The sequence below is a fragment of the Sus scrofa genome, chromosome 11, assembly GCF_000003025.6.
Source record: "Sus scrofa isolate TJ Tabasco breed Duroc chromosome 11, Sscrofa11.1, whole genome shotgun sequence".
NCBI classification, from domain to species: domain Eukaryota; kingdom Metazoa; phylum Chordata; class Mammalia; order Artiodactyla; family Suidae; genus Sus; species Sus scrofa.
In genome coordinates this window covers 65,251,505-65,270,035 of record NC_010453.5, presented here as the reverse complement: position 1 = coordinate 65,270,035, position 18,531 = coordinate 65,251,505, and the positions used below count along the sequence as shown (strand labels likewise).

At 40.4% G+C, this 18,531-nt stretch overlaps 1 protein-coding gene across 1 annotated transcript in view; it reads right to left on the bottom strand.

Annotated features, from left to right (window-relative positions):
* Window positions 1-18,531, bottom strand: part of DNAJC3 (DnaJ heat shock protein family (Hsp40) member C3) — a 68,940-nt gene that overhangs the window by 29,049 nt on the left and 21,360 nt on the right. The window contains 4 exon segments of the mRNA NM_001190184.1: window positions 1,318-1,392; window positions 3,455-3,502; window positions 3,505-3,578; window positions 13,768-13,878. Of these exon segments, the coding sequence (NP_001177113.1) occupies window positions 1,318-1,392; window positions 3,455-3,502; window positions 3,505-3,578; window positions 13,768-13,878 (308 nt within the window).

The following is an 18,531-nucleotide window of genomic DNA, read 5'->3' as shown; positions in this document are numbered from 1 at the left end:
CTCCTCTATTATGTCCATTAAAACTTTTCTCATTAAGTACAAGATGAGTACTTTCTTGATGAAACAATCACAAAAAAATTATTCAATGTGAAAAATACAAATTAAAAACTCAGTACTATTTAAAATCACTCATGCCAATAGTGAAATAATCAGGTACACATTTAACAAAACATGTACAGGATCTGTACTTTGTAAGTTACCGAATGCTGATGAAAGAAATCAAAGAGCTAAGCAAATGGGGAGGCAGACAGGGTTCGCAGACTGGAAAACTCAGCATAATAATGAGGACGATTCTCCCTAAATGGACCTATAGGTTTACTGCAATTACTATCAAAATATCAACAAGGCTCTTTTGCAGACATAGACAAACTTATTCCAAATTGATATAGAAAAGCACAGACCACAGAATAGCTAAAATGATCCTGAAAAAAGAAGAATAAAGTGTGAAGGACTCAGTCTACTTGTTATTAAGGTTTGCTACAGAGCTACGGTAATCAAAAGACTGCAGGCATGGCAGAGGGATAGACACATAGCTCAAGAGAATAGAATAGAGAATTCAGAAATATGCCCATGCAAGTACAGACAATTGATTACTTTAAAAGGTGCAAAAGCTATTCAATGAATGAAGGAAAACTTTTTCAAATATTGTGCTGGAACAGTGGGACATTCAAAGGCAAAACAAATAATCTCGACCTAAACCCAAGGTTATATAAAATTAACTCAAGATACATGCATCCCAACGTTCTCTGCAGTACAATTTACAACAGCCATGTGGAACAAAAAAGCAGATCTTAAAACAAGCCCCATGAGGGCATAAAGGCATTAGCTAGTTATCTTTCTTCAAATCCTTTTCCAGGAGATAATGCCTTCAATTACATGTAATCTGTAACATCTCCCTCAACACATCCAAAATACACTTTGTGAACTAGCCATGTGGGTGACTGCAAAATTCCCTTTTCAGAATCTGTTTCATTATGCTTTTCAAATCAAATAAAAGGTTTCCCAAGTCACTCAGGCAACATTTAGAACAGCTCAGCTGACATTCTAGATTCTCATGGAGGACAAAGCAGAATATAAGCCACATAAACTGAGTTAGGATTACTTATCTATTCCATACACTTTACCTTCCATCTAGCAAAGTGACTCTTTGATGGCAGCAACTAAATATCAAGTCTCAGGACTACGAATCATATATAGACAAATCAAGTGATTTTTCCCTTTCAGGTACTATTATTAATAAATATCTTAATATAAGCAATAAGTTTATGTACATTCAAAGTAACATCATCACAGAAACAAAAACTGTACTGAACTTACCACTTTTTTAAAATCATCTTCTGCTTCATCAAGTTTTCCTTGTTTGAGTAATAAGTGACCTCTCTGTAATCTTGCCTAGAAAAAAAAAAAAGTGTATTATGAATACTATGCATTTCTAAATTTTCTTTAAATACAAAGAATAAAACTAAATAAGCCAATGAAATATTAATTTTTCCTTACCTCTTTGACTTGGTACCCTGAGAACAGTTCTAGGAACAAATGAATGTGTACAAATGTTGCTAAAGTATGTTTCCTACTTTTTTTTTACAGTAAAATACTGTTTACTATAGCCAAAAAAAAATGAAAACGTGTCCTCACAAAATCTTATACATCAATGTTCATAAGAATAGCCAAAAAGTAGAAACAAACCAAATTCAACTAATAAATCAATATGTGATATGTCCATAAAATGGAATATTATTCAGTGATAAAAAGGAATAAAGTACTGACACAATAGTACTTACAATATGGATGAACCTTGAAAAGGAGTTCCTGTTGTGGCTTAGCAGTAATGAACCCAACTAATATCCCTGAGGATGAGGGTTGATTCCTGGCCTTGCTCGGTGGGTTAAGGATCTGGTGTTGCTGTGCACTGTGGTATAGGCAGGCAGCCACAGCTCCGATTCAACCCCTAGCCTGGAAACTTCCACATGCCATGGGTGTGGCCCTAAAAAGGCAAAAAAAAAAAAAAAAAAAAAAGTTATGCTAAGCAAACGCAGTCAGACACAAAAGGCCACATATTTTATGATTTCATTTATATGAAATATCCAAGACAGACATATCCTTAGAGATAGAAAGTAAGTGGTTGCCAGAGGCTAGGACAGAAATGAAAAGTGATTGTTAATGGGTATAGGGTTTCTTTTGGGGATGATAAAAATGTTCTGGAATAAGATAATGGTGATGCTTTCAGATCCTTGCGAATATACTAGCAACCACTGAATTATACACTTTTAAAAAGGGTGGGTTTGATGATAAGTGAACTGGATCTCACTTAAAAAGTACTTTAAGCCATCACGATAACTTTTTGCCATTATAATGAAAGTTGTATAATTTGGGACCTTATCAATCAAAGCTCTAGAAAGTTTTGTTTTTTTATTAACTCTTAATGCACATTTTTACTCCACTATAACCAGAATAACAATGTCTCCTTCTTTCAACATGCATCAATCATCTGATATTCCTCTTCTAATGCACACAATCCCACCCCTTCCAAGAATACCAACTCTCTGGTGAGCAATGTCTACCATAAGACAGAATCCACACATATCAACATTCTACTAAAATTCACATTTTATTTTTATGGTACATAAAAATCTCCCTAATCCTCCATTAAATGCATCAACACACATAAAAAGCCAGATGAAAGCCACTTCAACTAGCTAATAGCTGTTGTAATACTAGGAAATGAGCTCCTTCACCTTTATGGAAGATTATGCTTAGCTGGCTAAAGTAATAGAGAAAAATTTGACACTTGTGGTTTCCATCTTAAAATAATAGTAATAAAAGTAACATTTTAAGACAAATATTCACCCATATTTAATCAGTCATCTAAAATCCTTTCTGGATTACAACAGCACATAAACAATAAATGAATTACCAAATTAATTTTGAAACAATGTAACTGCCCTGTTATTTTAAGCCATTAAGGTGACCTGCCAGTGTTCAGGATATCCCATCAGACCATAAATGCCTCTGCTTCTGAAGCTCGAGTGCTGCTTCAGAGGACAACTCTTAGCTAATTCAGCACTGTGTCCTCATCAAAAACCAGTGCCTAACTGAGCTACCCTCTCTTCTTCATTCTCTCCACTGCAGCCTTAACTGAAACTGTCACCAGTCACCTGACAGCCTCTTAATCATTTCTCAGCCTCACACACTCCATCCTCCACACAGACAGGTTTCTAAGCCACAAAGCTAACGTCACTGCCAAGCTTCTCAAAATCACCTCAGGGACCTGCTCCACTGTTCCTCCTTCCCGCAGACCTTTGATTGCAGGGACCGACTTTCTGCTGCTGCCTGGTCCACCACGTCACAGGGGCCTTCTCTATCCTCCAGCTATGCCAGTCCTCACCTGAAGAAACAAATTACCTCTTCCGAGTTTCCCTAAATTCTCCTTTAAAGCAAGTTTAGATGCACTTACTGCAGTGAAATCCATCTTCAATTCGATCACTTTAGTTAAGTCAGGAAGGCTGCTTTTGATTTGCCCATTGCTAAAAAGACAGTAGCTCTCCGATAGTAAGCAATATAGTTATCAGGGTCACCATCTGAAAATTAAAACAATAAATATTAACTCTTGGTACCATATTCAAAAAACCACATCACCTGAAAAGTATGAGAGTTTGCAACTGTATTAAGAAAGACAATGGAGTTCCCGTTGTGGCTTAGTGGAAACGAATCTGACTGGCATCCATGAGGACACAGGTTCGATCCCTGGCCTCGATCAATGGGTTAAGGATTCAATGTTGCTGTGAGCTGTGGTGTAGGCTGCAAATGTGGCTCAGATCCTGCGTTGCTATGGCTGTGGTGTAGGCCAGCAGCTACAGCTCCAATTTGACCCCTAGCGTAGGAACATCCATATGCTGCAACTGTGGCCCTAAAAAGACAAAAGGGGGGGGGCATTAAGAAAAGATTTTCTTCATCAATACTGGGTCATTTTGCCTAGCCAGATCACTACAAATAAATCCAGAAGAGCGGTTTAGTAAACTGCAGCCTCTGAGCCAAAAACAACCCAGAGACTTCACGTTAAGAATATTTTTTTACATTTTTAAAGAGCTGTCAAAAAATAGAAAAATATACAATAGAGACTGAAAAGCCTAAAATATTTATTAACTGTTCCTTTAGGGAAAAAGTCTGCCAACCTCTGGTCTAGAATGTTAACTATATTCAACCCTTAACTTTTATAAGAATGCAATTCTGTTTGTCCAAATTTTCTAAAGTGAAATACTGATTGAGAACATGGACTTTTGCATTATTCACAAGATTTTAGAAAATTATAAACTTAAAATTACTATACTAGAGGTTCCCATTGTGGCTCAGTGAAACGAACCCAAGTAGTATCCATGAGGATGTGGGTCTGATCCCTGGCTTCACTCAGTGGGTTAAAGATCTGGCATTGCCGTGAGCTGTGGTGTAGGTTGAAGCAGCTTAGATCCTGAGGTACTGTGGTGTAGGCTGGCAGCTGGAGCTCTGATTCAACCCCTAGCCTGGGAATCTCCATATGCCATGGGTGCAGACCAAAAAAAACTGATACACTGAATGTGCAATCCTGTTCTCTCCCAAATTCCAACTAAAATGGCGGTGAAGAAATAAGGGTACAGACCTTAGGACAAAGGAGAATGAAAGGAGAGAGAGACCAAAGAGCAAGGCTAGAGTAGATAACAGTATCTGAAAGAAGGAAAGCAGATGGATGAGTAAGGTGTTTGAAATAATTCCACCCTGCTCAGCACCTACAAAGTGGGAGTAGGAATACATTCAACTAGAAGTAAACCTCGAGGAGGAGGCCAGACAGCGGAAGAGTAAGAGGAGGCGCTCACCTTCTCCCCCAAACACATCAAAAAACACATCTACATGTAAAACGACTCGCACGGACCGTCAACGGAATGCTGGCAGAAGAACTTAAATCTCCAAAAAGGGCAAGAAACTCCTGACATAACTGGGTGGAACAAAAGAAAAAGAGAGAGAGAGAAAAGGAATCAGGACAGGACTAGCGCTCCAGAGCAGGAGCTGTGAAGGACAAAGGGAACCCACACCCTGGGAAGCACCTAACCGATGGGAAGATGGGCCGAGTCAGAGGGAACTCCAAGAGGCCGAGAAAAGCACAGCAGCAGGGCTGAGAACTGAGAAGCAGAGTGAGAGATGCGCAGACCATCTGAACCGCTGGCACAGACACCACAGCCTGAGACACTCCGGTGGGGGCTGGGTGCTGAGACTTAGGGTCCGGAGGTCAGTTTCTGGGAATGGACTGGGTTTGGTGGTGCAGACACAGCCTGCAGGGACTAGGGAGTGGTGCACCACATGCAGAGGGAGCGGTATGCTAAGGGCTGGGGACTGGAAAGGCATGGCAGGGGGAAGCCGGGAGAAGGTCTGATCCTGCAGGAGAGACAAGGCGCCAGTGTTGGGGAGGGGAGAGATGGAGGGGTGGGCAGCCATAGGAAACTCCTTGTGCCCCAGCGTGCATGCATGCCCACTGGCTGGCAGAGAACGGAGTGTTCCTGGCACAAACCCCCATCCCATCCCCACCCCCACGTGGCCAGAAGCCACTTGCCATCCACCTCGGACCCCCTGCCTGCAGGGAGCTGCTCACCAGCCCACCAAGCTCCAGGCACCACTGCCTGCCTGCTGGGAGCTGCTCGCTGGCCCTCCCTGGACTGTGCCAAACTACAGTTTGGCTTCTCCAAATTCAAAGAAAAAAACACAAGCAAGATGAAGAAGCTCAGAAACCATTCCCAGTTAAAGCAATGGGAGAATTCACCTAAAGCAGTCAACAATGAAATAGACCTCTGCAGTCTGACAGACTTTGAGTTCAAAAGGGAGATAGAGAAAATACTTAAGGAATTAAGAGAGGATATGAACAGTAATGCAGATTCCCTCAGAAAGGAACTAGAAAATATAAGGAGGAGACAAGAAAAACTGGAAAATTCATTTGCAGAGATACAAACTGAGCTTAAGGCAATAAAGAGCAGAATGAATAATGTGGAGGAATGAGTTGGTGACGTGGAAGATAGAATAATGGAAATCACCCAGTCAGGACAGCAGAAAAACAAATGAAAAAACGTGAAAGCAATGTAAGAGACCTATGGGATAATACAAAGTGGGCCAATCTACACATAATTTATTACCATAAGATTTACAACTAAAACTCCCTAAAAGTTCTACCCCCAAAGCATTCTGAAAACATCACAATATGGGAACCTATATGGCAGGATAGTATATAATCATTCAAAGTTATGGTTTTGAACAGTTGTTAAAGGCATTGAAAACTACCCGAAGTACTGCTGCGGGAGGATGACGCAAGAGGAGAGAACAGTCTATGAAACACCACCAGAAAGACGATATGCAAATGGCTAATAAGCATAAGAAACAATGCTCAACACCACTAATGATTAGGAAAATGCACATCAAAACCACATTGAGATACTACTTCACACCCATCAGGATAGAAAGAGGGGGGAGAAGAAAGAGGGAAAGAAAAGAGAATAATAGAGAGAGAGGGAGGAGGAAGGGAGGGAGAAGAAAGGAGGGTGTGGAGAAAAAGGAGTCCTTGTGCAACTGCTGCACGGAATGCAAAAGGGTACGGCTGCTGGAAAAATAGTATGGAGGTTCCTTAAAATCTAAACACAGGAGTTCCTGCTGGGGCACAGCTGGTTAAGAATCTGGCATTGCCGCCGCTGTGGTATAGGTTGCAGCTGTGGCTTGGATTCAATCCCTGGCCCAGGAACTTCAGTATGCTATGGGTACAGCCAAAAAAAAGAGAAAACAAAAAGCTAAACACAGAATTACTATGTGAACACCAATTCCTCTTTTGAACATATCTATCCAAAAGAAATGATAGCTGATTACCAAGATATATATACCAAGGAATATTACTAGCCACAAAAAAGAATGAAATTTTGCCATTTGTAGCAATATGGATGGACTTGGAAGGCATTAGGCTAAGTGAAATAAGTCAGACAAAGACAAATACTATATGATATCACTTATTTGTGGAATTTTAAAAAAATACCAAAAAAACCTAGCAAATACAACAAAAAAAAAGCAGACTCACAGTTACAAAAAACAAACTAGTGGTTACCAAGTGGAGACAGGAAAGGGGTAGGGGCAATATAGGGGTAGGAGATTAAGAGGTATAAACCTTTAGGTATAAAATAAGCTCCCAGCTAACCCAACTCTACCCTTCATTCATTCAGACTTTTACCAGAGATTAAAATAATAATAGTAATAACAATAATAAGATAGTATCTATCCTTAAGAAGTTCACAATCTCCTGATGAGAATGTGACCTTTGGAAAGTCACTAGAATACTCTGTTTACTTTTGTGTAAATGGGAGTAGTAATATCCATCCTCATTACACAAGTGAAGTTGCAATGAGAAAGCACCACGATATGTTTAGGTACCAAATGAACGCGGCCATGGATTTTTTTTTTTTTTTTGATTTAACATAATTATGTAAGTGTGATCTTGGTTTTCTTACCAAGAAATGGAGAAACCTATCATTTCATTCATGCCCACCATTTAACCCACCACTTAAGACATTTATTCATGCCAGATGCACATAAGACATTTCGTAAGATCTACAAAGCAGTGCTTTCAGACTCTAGGATTCATAAAATTATCTCCATAAGACCATGTGCTGCAGGAATGAAGAAGCAGAGAAACCTCACACCTGCTCTGTGATCTGCTCTGACGATAAATCTCTAACAAAACTTGTGTACAACTACTTTGTAACAGTGAAATAATTAAATCAAAGAGAAATAGATAACTTGAACAGACTAATCACTAGAAGTGAAATAGAATCTCTAATAAAATCAAAATTGGGGTTAATAGATGCAAACTATTGCCTTTGGAATGGATAAGCAATGAGAAACTACTGTATAGCACTGGGAACTGTATCTAGTTGCTTATGATGGAGCATGATGGAGGAAAATGTGAGAAAAAGAATGTATATATGTATGTGTGGCTGGGTCACTTTGCTGTACAGTAGAAAATTAACAGAACACTGTAAACCAGCTTAATGGAAAAAATAAAAATCATTTTTAAAAAATTAAAAATTAAAAAAAAACCTCCCTACAAACAAAAATCCAGGACCAGATGGCTTCACAGGCAAATTCTACCAACATACAAAGAACTTGTACCAATCATTCTTAAACTCTTCCAAAAGACTGAAGAGGAGGGAACACTCCCAAGACACTCTATGAAGCCACCATCACCCTAATACCAAAACCAGACAAAGATACCACCAAAAAAGAAAATTATAGGACAATATCTTTGATGAATATAAATGCAAAAATTCTAAACAAAATTCTAGCAAACCAAATCCAAACATAAAAAAGATCATACACCACGACCAAGTGGGATTTATCCCAAGTTCACAAGGATGGTTCAACATACGCAGGTCAATCATTGCAACACACCACATTAACAAAAATCAAAAACCACATGATCATCTCAACAGATGCAGAAAAAGCACTGGACAAAATCCAACATCCATTCGTGATACAAACTTATCTACAAAACAGAAACAGAAGCACAGACATAGAGAAGGGACTTGTAGTTGCCAAGGGGAGGGGGGAGGTAGAGGGATGAACTGGGAGTTTGGGGTTAGCAGATGCAAACTATTACATTTAGAAAGGATAAAAAACAGGAGTTCCTGCTGTAGCACAATGGGATCAATGGTGTCTCCATCCAGGACGAAGGTTCAATCCCAGGCCTGGCACAGTGCGGTTAAAGGATCTGGCATTGCCCAGCTGAGGTATAGACTGAAATTGCAGCCCAGATCTGATCCCTGGCCTGCAACCTCCATATGCAGTGGGCAGCCAAAAAAGGGGGGAAAAAAAGAATAAGAAAAAGAAAGAAAAGAAAAAGTCCTAAGGTATAGCACAGGGAACTATATCCAGTCTCCTGGATAGACCGTGATAGGAAAGAATATAAAAAAAGAATGCACATATATGTATAACTGAGTCACTTTACTGTACAATAGAAATTGGCACACCAAAAATCAACTATAATTTAAAAAAGGAAAAATAACAAAAAAGATGCAACTGTATCAGAAGACTATTCAGAAAGTGATACCAACACTCTTCCTTAAATCACACTGTTTACAACAGATTGGGACTATTTCTCAGTTTCCAATCTTAAAACTCCTGCCAAAAAATATTTATGGGCCAGATGCAAAAAGTTTTCAAGCCAAATCACCAAGTGATCTGTACCACAACACGGAAACAATTACCGGTATTGCTATTGAGTTTTAATAAATAAATATAAAAAATGTAATAAAACAACAAACCAGGCCTAAGGAATCTTCAAAATATAACTAATTTTTCAAAAACAAAAATAGAAGGATGTCACAATCATAAATGTCAGATATAACATTATAATAAAAATTGATTCACTGATACTCCCAACACCACTAGCCAAGTTTTATTGCAAACTCTAACATCAATTTTTTTAACATGGTTTTTGATAAGATGCGCACAATTTTATTTTATTTATTTATATTTTGGGCTGCACCCATGGCACGTGGCAGTTCCTGGGCCAGGGATGGAACTGCTCTGCAGCTGTGGCTTACACCACAGCTGCGGCAACACCAGGTCCTTAACCCACAGTGCCGCACAGGGACTTCCTAACATCAATTTCTAATCACAGGAAAAGTTAATAAAGTACAAAACAAAATCCAGCAGTTGGGAAGTGTAAACATTTAATGAGTATTTTATATAGTCAGTTTAAAGCTACATACAAAAATATGGATGACATTTTACCAGGAGAGATCATTGTACATTTTACAGTGGTGCAGCTCTTTGATCTACAGCAGTAATTACGTAACTTGCTAATCCAGAAGTCAGGAGACCGAGACTAATTCACTGTTAGAATCCGACTAACTTACTGGGTTACCTGAAACAGTAAACATGGCCACACAAAATGTGATGTTTGGTAAATGAGACAACTGAAATGAAGCTTCTACAATTCTTTTCCGATGAACACACATCTCACAGGAGATTCAACAGGCCATGACACCACATCACCCATCATTACCTACTGTATATTCCCATCAACTACAATTTAAACTCTACTCTCTACAGTTAGGTATAAACCATCAGTGTTCTACATAAACTAAAATGATAAACATCTCAAACTACACAGGTCTTCCTCAAAGTATGGTAAGTGCGACATTTGAGAATCACTGCTACTTATCAAATTATGACGAACAAAAGGACACTGCTGTTCAAATTCTGAACGCACCAGCAGTGCTCCATTTACCGAATTTCACAAAATAAATTACCATGTGTTAGCTGATTTTGTGATAAAATACAGACAATAATATTCTGGGGGAGGGGGAGTTCCTGCAGTGGCACAGTGGAAACGAATCCGACTAGGAACCATGAGGTTGCGGGTTAGAACCCTGGCCTCACTCAGTGAGTTAAGGATCCAGTGTTGCCGTGAGCTGTGCTGTAGGTCGCAGATGCGGCTCAGAGCTGGCATTGCTGTGGCTCTGGTGTAGGCCAGCAGCAACAGCTCCAATTAGACACCTAGCCTGGGAACCTCCATATACCACTGGTGCAGCCCTAAAAGGACAAAAGACAAAAAAAATATATATATGTATTCTGGGGGGGTATTTGGGGGAAGCGCTATCTCTAGAATTCTTGTATGTGAGTGAAGCTAAAGAAAAACAGGCAGTCATTTTAAACTACATTACCAATATGCCATAGCCTTTAATGTTCCTATTGATTTGTGAGATTAAAGAAAGCAAATAATAGAGGACAAAATAAGTAGTTAGTATATGTTTCTGCAAATATTCTTGTGGTAGCAAGGAAGAATCAATTTTTTTTTAAGACATGATTTATCTAAGACAATAATGTGCTGGAGCATTGAAGACAACTCAAATCACCAAAGAAAGGGTGGACTTAGGAATGACCTGGTCACACAGTAGATGGTCTCTCGTGAAACGTAATTATTGCAAACTATCATGCCAATTAACTACAACCTTCCAAGGTAAACCAGCCATTAAAATACAAAAAACCTTTGTCTTAGAAACTCCACATAGTTAAGAAAACCCTATTAACATACTGAATCTCTTTTCAGAAAGTCTTTTTTGTTTGTTTGTTTGTTTGTGTCTTTTTTTTTTTTTTTTTGCTATTTCTTGGGCCGCTCCCTCGGCATATGGAGGTTCCCAGGCTAGGGGTCTAATCGGAGCCGTAGCCACCAGCCTACACCACAGCCACAGCAACGCAGGATCTGAGCCGCGTCTGCAACCTACACCACAGTTCACGGCAACGCCAGATCGTTAACCCACTGAGCAAGGGCAGGGACCGAACCCGCAACCTCATGGTTCCTAGTCAGATTCGTTAACCATTGCGCCACGATGGGAACTCCTCTTTTCAGAAAAGTCTTAATTTTCAGACACTGTATTTCTATATACCTTACATGCATCACTGTCCCCTAGATTATCACAGTAAGTGAAGCTACATCAGAAAAAGACAAATACCATAGGATCTCACTTACAGGAGGAATCTAAAATATGATACAAATGAACTTATCTACAAAACAGAAACAGAATCATAGACACAGAGAACCAACCTGAGGCTGCCAAGGGGGAGGGGTCTGGGAAGAGTTGGGTTGGGAGTCTGGGACTAGCAGACACAAACTAGTATATATAGAATGGACAAACAACAAGGTCCTATTGCGTAACACAGGGAACGATATTCAATACCCTGTTTTATATATATATATATATATATATATATCTGAATCACTTTGCTGTACAGCAGAAACACAACACTGTAAATCAACTATACTTCAATTTAAAAAATTAAAAATTAAAAAAAAATCTTTGTCAACATTTCTCTCACCTAATCTTCAGAAAAAGTCCTTTTTGGGTAGCACAGTGAAAACTGCTGGGTAGATGTGCGTCACTTCTTTAAGCCTACATTTTCTTACATAACTTAACCAACGTCACAGGATCATCAAGTGACAAAGCCAAGATTAAAATCTAAGTTTCCTATTATTCCAGAGATCTACCATCACCAGTAATAAAAATCTAAATTCAAGAAAAAGCATGAAGAAAAATATCATCAAACCAACACCTTACTACTTTTTGTTTATATAGTAAATTACAACAGGAAAATTCTTCTGATGAGCAGAACTGTATCTTATTAAAAATACATCACTCGGAGTTCCCATCGTGGCGCAGTGGTTAACGAATTCGACTAGGAACCATGAGGTTGCGGGTTTGATTCCTGCCCTTGCTCAGTGGGTTAATGATCCGGCGTTGCCTTGAGCTGTGGTGTAGGTTGCAGACGCGGCTCGGATCCCGCGTTGCTGTGGCTCTGGCGTAGGCCGGTGGCTACAGCTCCGATTCAACCCCTAGCCTGGGAACCTCCATATGCCGTGGGAGCGGCCCAAGAAATAGCAACAATAACGACAACAACAACAACAAAAAAGACAAAAGACAAAAAAAAAAAAAAATACATCACTCATTATTCTTCAGGTTGACTGTCACTCCTAACCATTCTAAATAAAGGTAAGAAAATATAAGTAAATAAAAAAAGGAATCAGAAATATCGATATGAAAAAGCTTTAGCACAAAAGTTTATGCAGTGACTCACAAGAAAACCCTTTAAAACCTCACTCACAACCTATTTACTGTTGTCCTCTTGTTTCTCACAGTCCCAACAGATTAAACACTGCAAAGATAGTTGATGCTACAGACAGAAAAGTGAGAAGTAACAGTCTAAGGAGTAGAGGGTGTTTGACCAACAATGAACAGGCAGTGAGCTGCAGGATCCCCCAAGGACCTCGAAGTAACTATTATATGGATGATCTCAAATCATCAAGAAAATTAACTATATTCAGTGAAATCTGTTTAAGAAAGCAGAACAATAAATACAGTCAGCCCTCCATACGAGCAAGTTCCGCAACCACAAATAGAAAATATCTGGGAAAAAATTTGCTTCACAAGTATTTATACAGCATTTATGTTGTATTTACAACTATTTATATAGTATTTGCACTGCATTATGTATCACAAGTAATCTAGAGATGATTTCAAGTATACAGGAGGATGTGTGTAAGTCACATGCAAATACCACACCATTTTATAGAAGGGATCTGAGTATCTGAAGATTCTGGTATCTGAAGTGGTCCTAGAATCAATCCTCTGCCGATATCTAGGGATGACTAAAATACACTGAGAAAAATGTTCTGTCAAAATTATCTTGAATTATTCTTTTTTTTTTTTTCTTTGTCTTTTTGCTATTTCTTTGGGTTGCTCCCGTGGCATATGGAGGTTCCCAGGCTAGGGGTCCAATCGGAGCTGTAGCCGCTGGCCTACGCCAGAGCCACAGCAATGCGGGATCCGAGCCGCGTCTGCAACCTACACCACAGCTCAAGGCAACGCCGGATTGTTAACCCACTGAGCAAGGGCAGGGACCGAACCCGCAACCTCATGGTTCCTAGTCGGATTCGTTAACCACTGCGCCACGACGGGAACTCCTTGAATTATTCTTGTTGCATATAGCTATCTTTGTCACATGAAAAATCCTCTTATGTTAGATCCATATGTATTCAAATGTTGTGCACTTATTTTCTTAGCCTATTTCACCCAGAATCCTATAAATATTTTAAAATATTTTCTTTAAACATTAAATAATACTTATTTTAAATGTTATCCAAAAAAGGGGCTATAAAGCAGAATTCACTAAGATTGGGGCCACTGAGTGTTTTGGTTCCAAGATACAAACCTACTGCAGCATGAAACTGAGATAAAGCGTCAGCTAGCTGTCCAGCTGCAAGTAGTTTCTTGCCTAATTCAAGATGTTTCTCAACATCTGCATTTACTCCACATTCAGCACCTAAAAACAAATAGAAAAATAATAAATTAACCTTCTACAAAACAAGATTTAATTCTAAAGAATAAAATGTTTAAAATATAGTAAAAATGCCTCATCATCTGCTCAGATGGGAAAAGTCACAGAAGCCGAAAAGTGACCTGGAGAAACTAACAATAAAGCACAGATGGTGTTTCACTTTTTGGAGCATAAACCACCCAAAAATACACCCTTATTGACCTAGTCAAAAAAATGTACCCAGTCTACAAAATCCAAGGAAAATTGCATAACACAGCTTATAAAAACACAATTTGTTGTTCAACAACAAAATTAGAACTGCTTTGTTAAATTAGAATTTTACTTTAATGAATACTAGAGTCCACTGTGATATTCAAGGACAACATAATTACCAAACATCCCCAGTGCACTAGGCATTGTTCTAGATAGACGGCAAAGATAAGTGAGCAAAGCAAACACAAAACCTGTCACTGTGGCAGGAGAGAATCACTGAGTGCGGGAGGTGAAAAGGAGAGCTGCAGGAGGGGCGGGAGTGGTGGGCCTTTCGGTATCAAATAAGGGGGGGCAAGGGTGGGCCTCACAGAGACACTGGCCTCTGAGCAAGTCCTTAGGTGAAGAAGTGGGAGAGGCCCGATTATGCACGGCTTTGGTTTCACTCTTGGCAAAATGGGAAGCTCGTGAGGAAGTGTGAGTAGAGGAACCTGATCTGACTCTGTGATCAACCAAGGAGCCGCCTCTGGGCTCTGAGTTCACCCCTCAGTACTTGGCTCAGTACCTGCTAGACAGCAGCGGTGAAGCATTGCTCGTTACACTCAGCACAGGGCTGCGCTCTGCCAGTCAAGGGTGCGGAAGGGGCACTGCAGGAAGGCCGCCTCCTGGTTCCCTTGCCGCCTTTTCTCTGGCCCCTGCCACGCGGTGTGCAGGGGGAACACATCCAGGGGGGCCCTGTCCTAGCCACACGCCCAGCGGCCCAGTTCCTCAGCCACCCGGAGCCCTGGTCACACACCACTTCAAGCAAGGACACCACGGATCTCCAGGCTTCACGGCCACAGCAGCACCCCGATTCCCCACGCACACAGGCCTCCCCTGCGCCTGAGAAGGTGGTTTCTTCCTTCCCAGGTGCTGTGGACCAGCTCTAGCCCTGGCAGCTCAGCAAACCTAGGGCACATGTCTCCAATGAGGTCTGAACCCCCTCCTCAAAGAGGGGCTCCCCCTCCAAGCTGACCCTTCTCTGAGGACGGTCTTTCAGCCCAAGACTCAATCCTTAGGGTTCTCTTTAATCATTATGGTCACCCTTCTATCATAACGATGCTTTTTCACTGTTGCTGTTGGCTGCATCCGCAGCATATCAAAGATCCTAGGCCAGGGACGGAATCCAAGCTGTGGCAGCTACAGCAATGCCAGATCCTTAATTCACTGCACCAGGCCAGGGATCAAACTGGTGCCGCTGAAGAGGAAATTCTTTTTCGTTTTTTCTTGCTTTTTAGGGCCACACCCACAGCATATGGAAGTTCCCTGGCTAGGGGTCAATCGGAGTTACAGCTGCCGGCCTACACCACAGCCACAGCAACGCAGGATCCAAGCCACATCTGTGATCCACACCACAGCCCGTGGCAATGCTGGATCCTTAACCCACTAAGCGAGGCCAGGGATCAAACCCCCATCCTTATGAATACTAATTGGGCTCATTACCACTGAGCCACAACGGGAACTTCCGAGAAAATTCTTTACATTAAACTTTCCCTTTTAAAATTACTATGTGATTTCTGTCTCCCGAAGGAACCCAGACTTTTACACATTATTGGTATCAGAAATAGTTCCAAGAGACAGAGCCACAAAAATGGGATTGAAGGACTGGTTTGGCCAGGTCCTTGAGCTTGAGTGCAGTGATAAGTTCCTTGTCAATGAGAAGCAAGCAGTTAGTAATCCAGAGTTCCTGCTGTGGCACAGTGGGTTAAGAATCCATCTGCAGCAGCTCTGGTCACTGCAGAGTTTCGGGTTTGATCCCTGGAACTTCCATATACCCCGAAAGCAGCCATAAAATAAACAAACAAACCAACAAACCAAATGTTAAGTAATCCATAGCAGGTATGAGCACCACAATTAATGAAGATATCATTTGTGGCTGACAGTAATAAAGTGCTAACTGAGGCACACGCCTTGTAAACTCAAGTGACTGCTACACTTGACCAAAGCAATGATGAAAGTAAGGGCTGGGACACTGGGATAGATTCTGTTGAGCACATTAGAGCACTTACAGAGAGAAATAACAAGCTCAAGTCAGTGGCAGCCCTAGAACGATCTTTTATTTTTTGTAGCCACAGAGCTGATTTACCCGAAAATCAAACAAAAATTTAATTTAGAGGATTGTTAAATTAAAACAAAGAGTGTTTTTGTTTTAGGACTGCACCTGCAGCCTATGGAGGATCCCAGGCCAGGGGTTGAACCGGAGCTGCAGCCACCGGTCTACACCACAGACATAGAGCAACGCCAGGTCCAAGCCACGTCTGCAACCTACACCACAGCTCACGGCAATGCCAGATTCCTAACCCACTGAGTGGGGCCAGGGACCAAACCCAAGTCCTCACAGGTAATAACTGGGTTCATTACTGCTGAGCCACAACGGAACTCCTAAAACAATAGTTTAATTCGGAGTCTCGCCAAGTTTCTACTGTGAAATTCAGGACCTACATTAGTAAAGAACAGGCTCCTCAAACTTAGAGGGAAACATCTGACTGTACCTAGATGAAACTGACCAATTTAAACCCCCAAGTCCTTCTGAGCCTCCCTTACCAGTAGAATTAGCTGGCCTTTCACTGCTTAAAATTCCTGGCATAACTTTACTTAGGGCAGACACCACGAAAGGGGACACTCACTCAGACCTGCCCTAACCACTCCAGATGTCACCAGGCAGGTGTGCACTATGACCTAAAGAAAAGAGTTTACATGCTAAAAGAATTCTAAAACTTTGCTGGTAATCTAGCAGAAACCCACTGAACACGTGTGGGAACAGGTTTCTAAAGGTGTTAGATCAACAGTAGTGACTATAACACTATATCTGGTTTCATTAATGGATGTGTGCTGATTTACCAGATCAGAGGTCAACAAACTGTCTTTGTAAATAAAATGTTACTGGGACGCAGCCATGCTCCTTCATTACACACTGTCTAAGGCTGCTGTCACACTACAATGGCAAAGATGACAAAAACCATACAGTCCACAAAACCTAGGGATGACTCTAAAACATTGGGAAAAGTGTTCTGTCAAAAATATCTTGAATTATACTTGATAGTTAATAGCTGTTAAGTCTCAGTTACATGGAAAACTATCTTATGTCAGATACATACGCATTCGAGTGTTATGCAATTATTTCATTAATCTATTTCACTCAAATTCTGTACATATTTTTAAATATTTTCTTTAAACGGTAAATCATATTTTTTTTCATACTTAACTTTAAATGCTACCCAAAAAAGGGCTATAAGTTAGAATTCACTAAGATGGTGACTGAGTATTCTGGTTCCAAGATACAAAGCTACTGCAGCATGAGAATGAGATAAAGCATCACCTAGCTGTCCACCTGCAAGTAGTTTCTCACCAAGGAGAAAAGGAGTTTGCTGCAATACAATGGTGGCAAAGAGGGCTACATCTGGAACCCAGGGTGTTCTCTAGGGGCTTAATACTTCCATGCCCAATACTAAGGTTAATTAAAACCACCTCAACCAAAAAACAGAACAATCAAGCACTCAGACACTTCAAGAATGAAGGTTTGGGTTACACCATCAGGTTAAGAAGCCAGAGCCACTGAGCTTCGAGCTGAGGGCAAAAGCATGGAACCCGAAGTTGAAGAAAGATACCATCTATATCAACTCTAACTTCATGACCAGTTATAGACAGCAGCTCTGCACATTTTCTCTTTGCTTCTTTACATACATGTGTTTATTTGTGCATATAGTCAATCCTCACAATTCACAGGTTCTGTACCTCTGAATTTGCCCACTCACCAAAATTCAACTGCAATCCCCAAATTAATACTCAGGGGACCCTGGCAGTCATGTATGTGCAGAATGGTGACACACTTGAGTCACTCCAAATGCATATTCCCAGTTGAAGTCAAAGTAACACTCTTGTTTTGTCATCTCTCTTGTTATTAAAGAAAAAAAAGTGCCCTTCCTATTAAAAGTGTATTTAGTATCATGTTTTTTATTTCTGTGCTTTTTGTCGGTGATTTCACTGTTTAAAATGGCCCCCAAGCACAGTGCTGCCCAGCATTCCTAAAGGCAATAGACTGTATTGCCTTTCCAAGAAGATATGTAAGACAAGCTTCATTTAGACATGAATAACAACGCTGTTGGCCATGAGTTCAATCTTAGTCAATCAATTATACTAAATAAGATACTTTTAAACAGAAACACACAAAACAAGGTTATGTTTTGATCTGCTGATAAAAATGTAGTGACCCAGGCCTTGAAGGATCCTAACCCTGAATTTCCTCCCAGGTGCAATGGTTTGATATTTGCTAATTCAACATGCACAATGACACGTGGGCTAAAACTACCGTGAATAAGGAGAACCGCCTGTACTAACCACATTTTCTCTAGTTCCATTTTCATTTTATATACATGCTGTGGGAATTAACTTTACAATTTAGTTTTTATA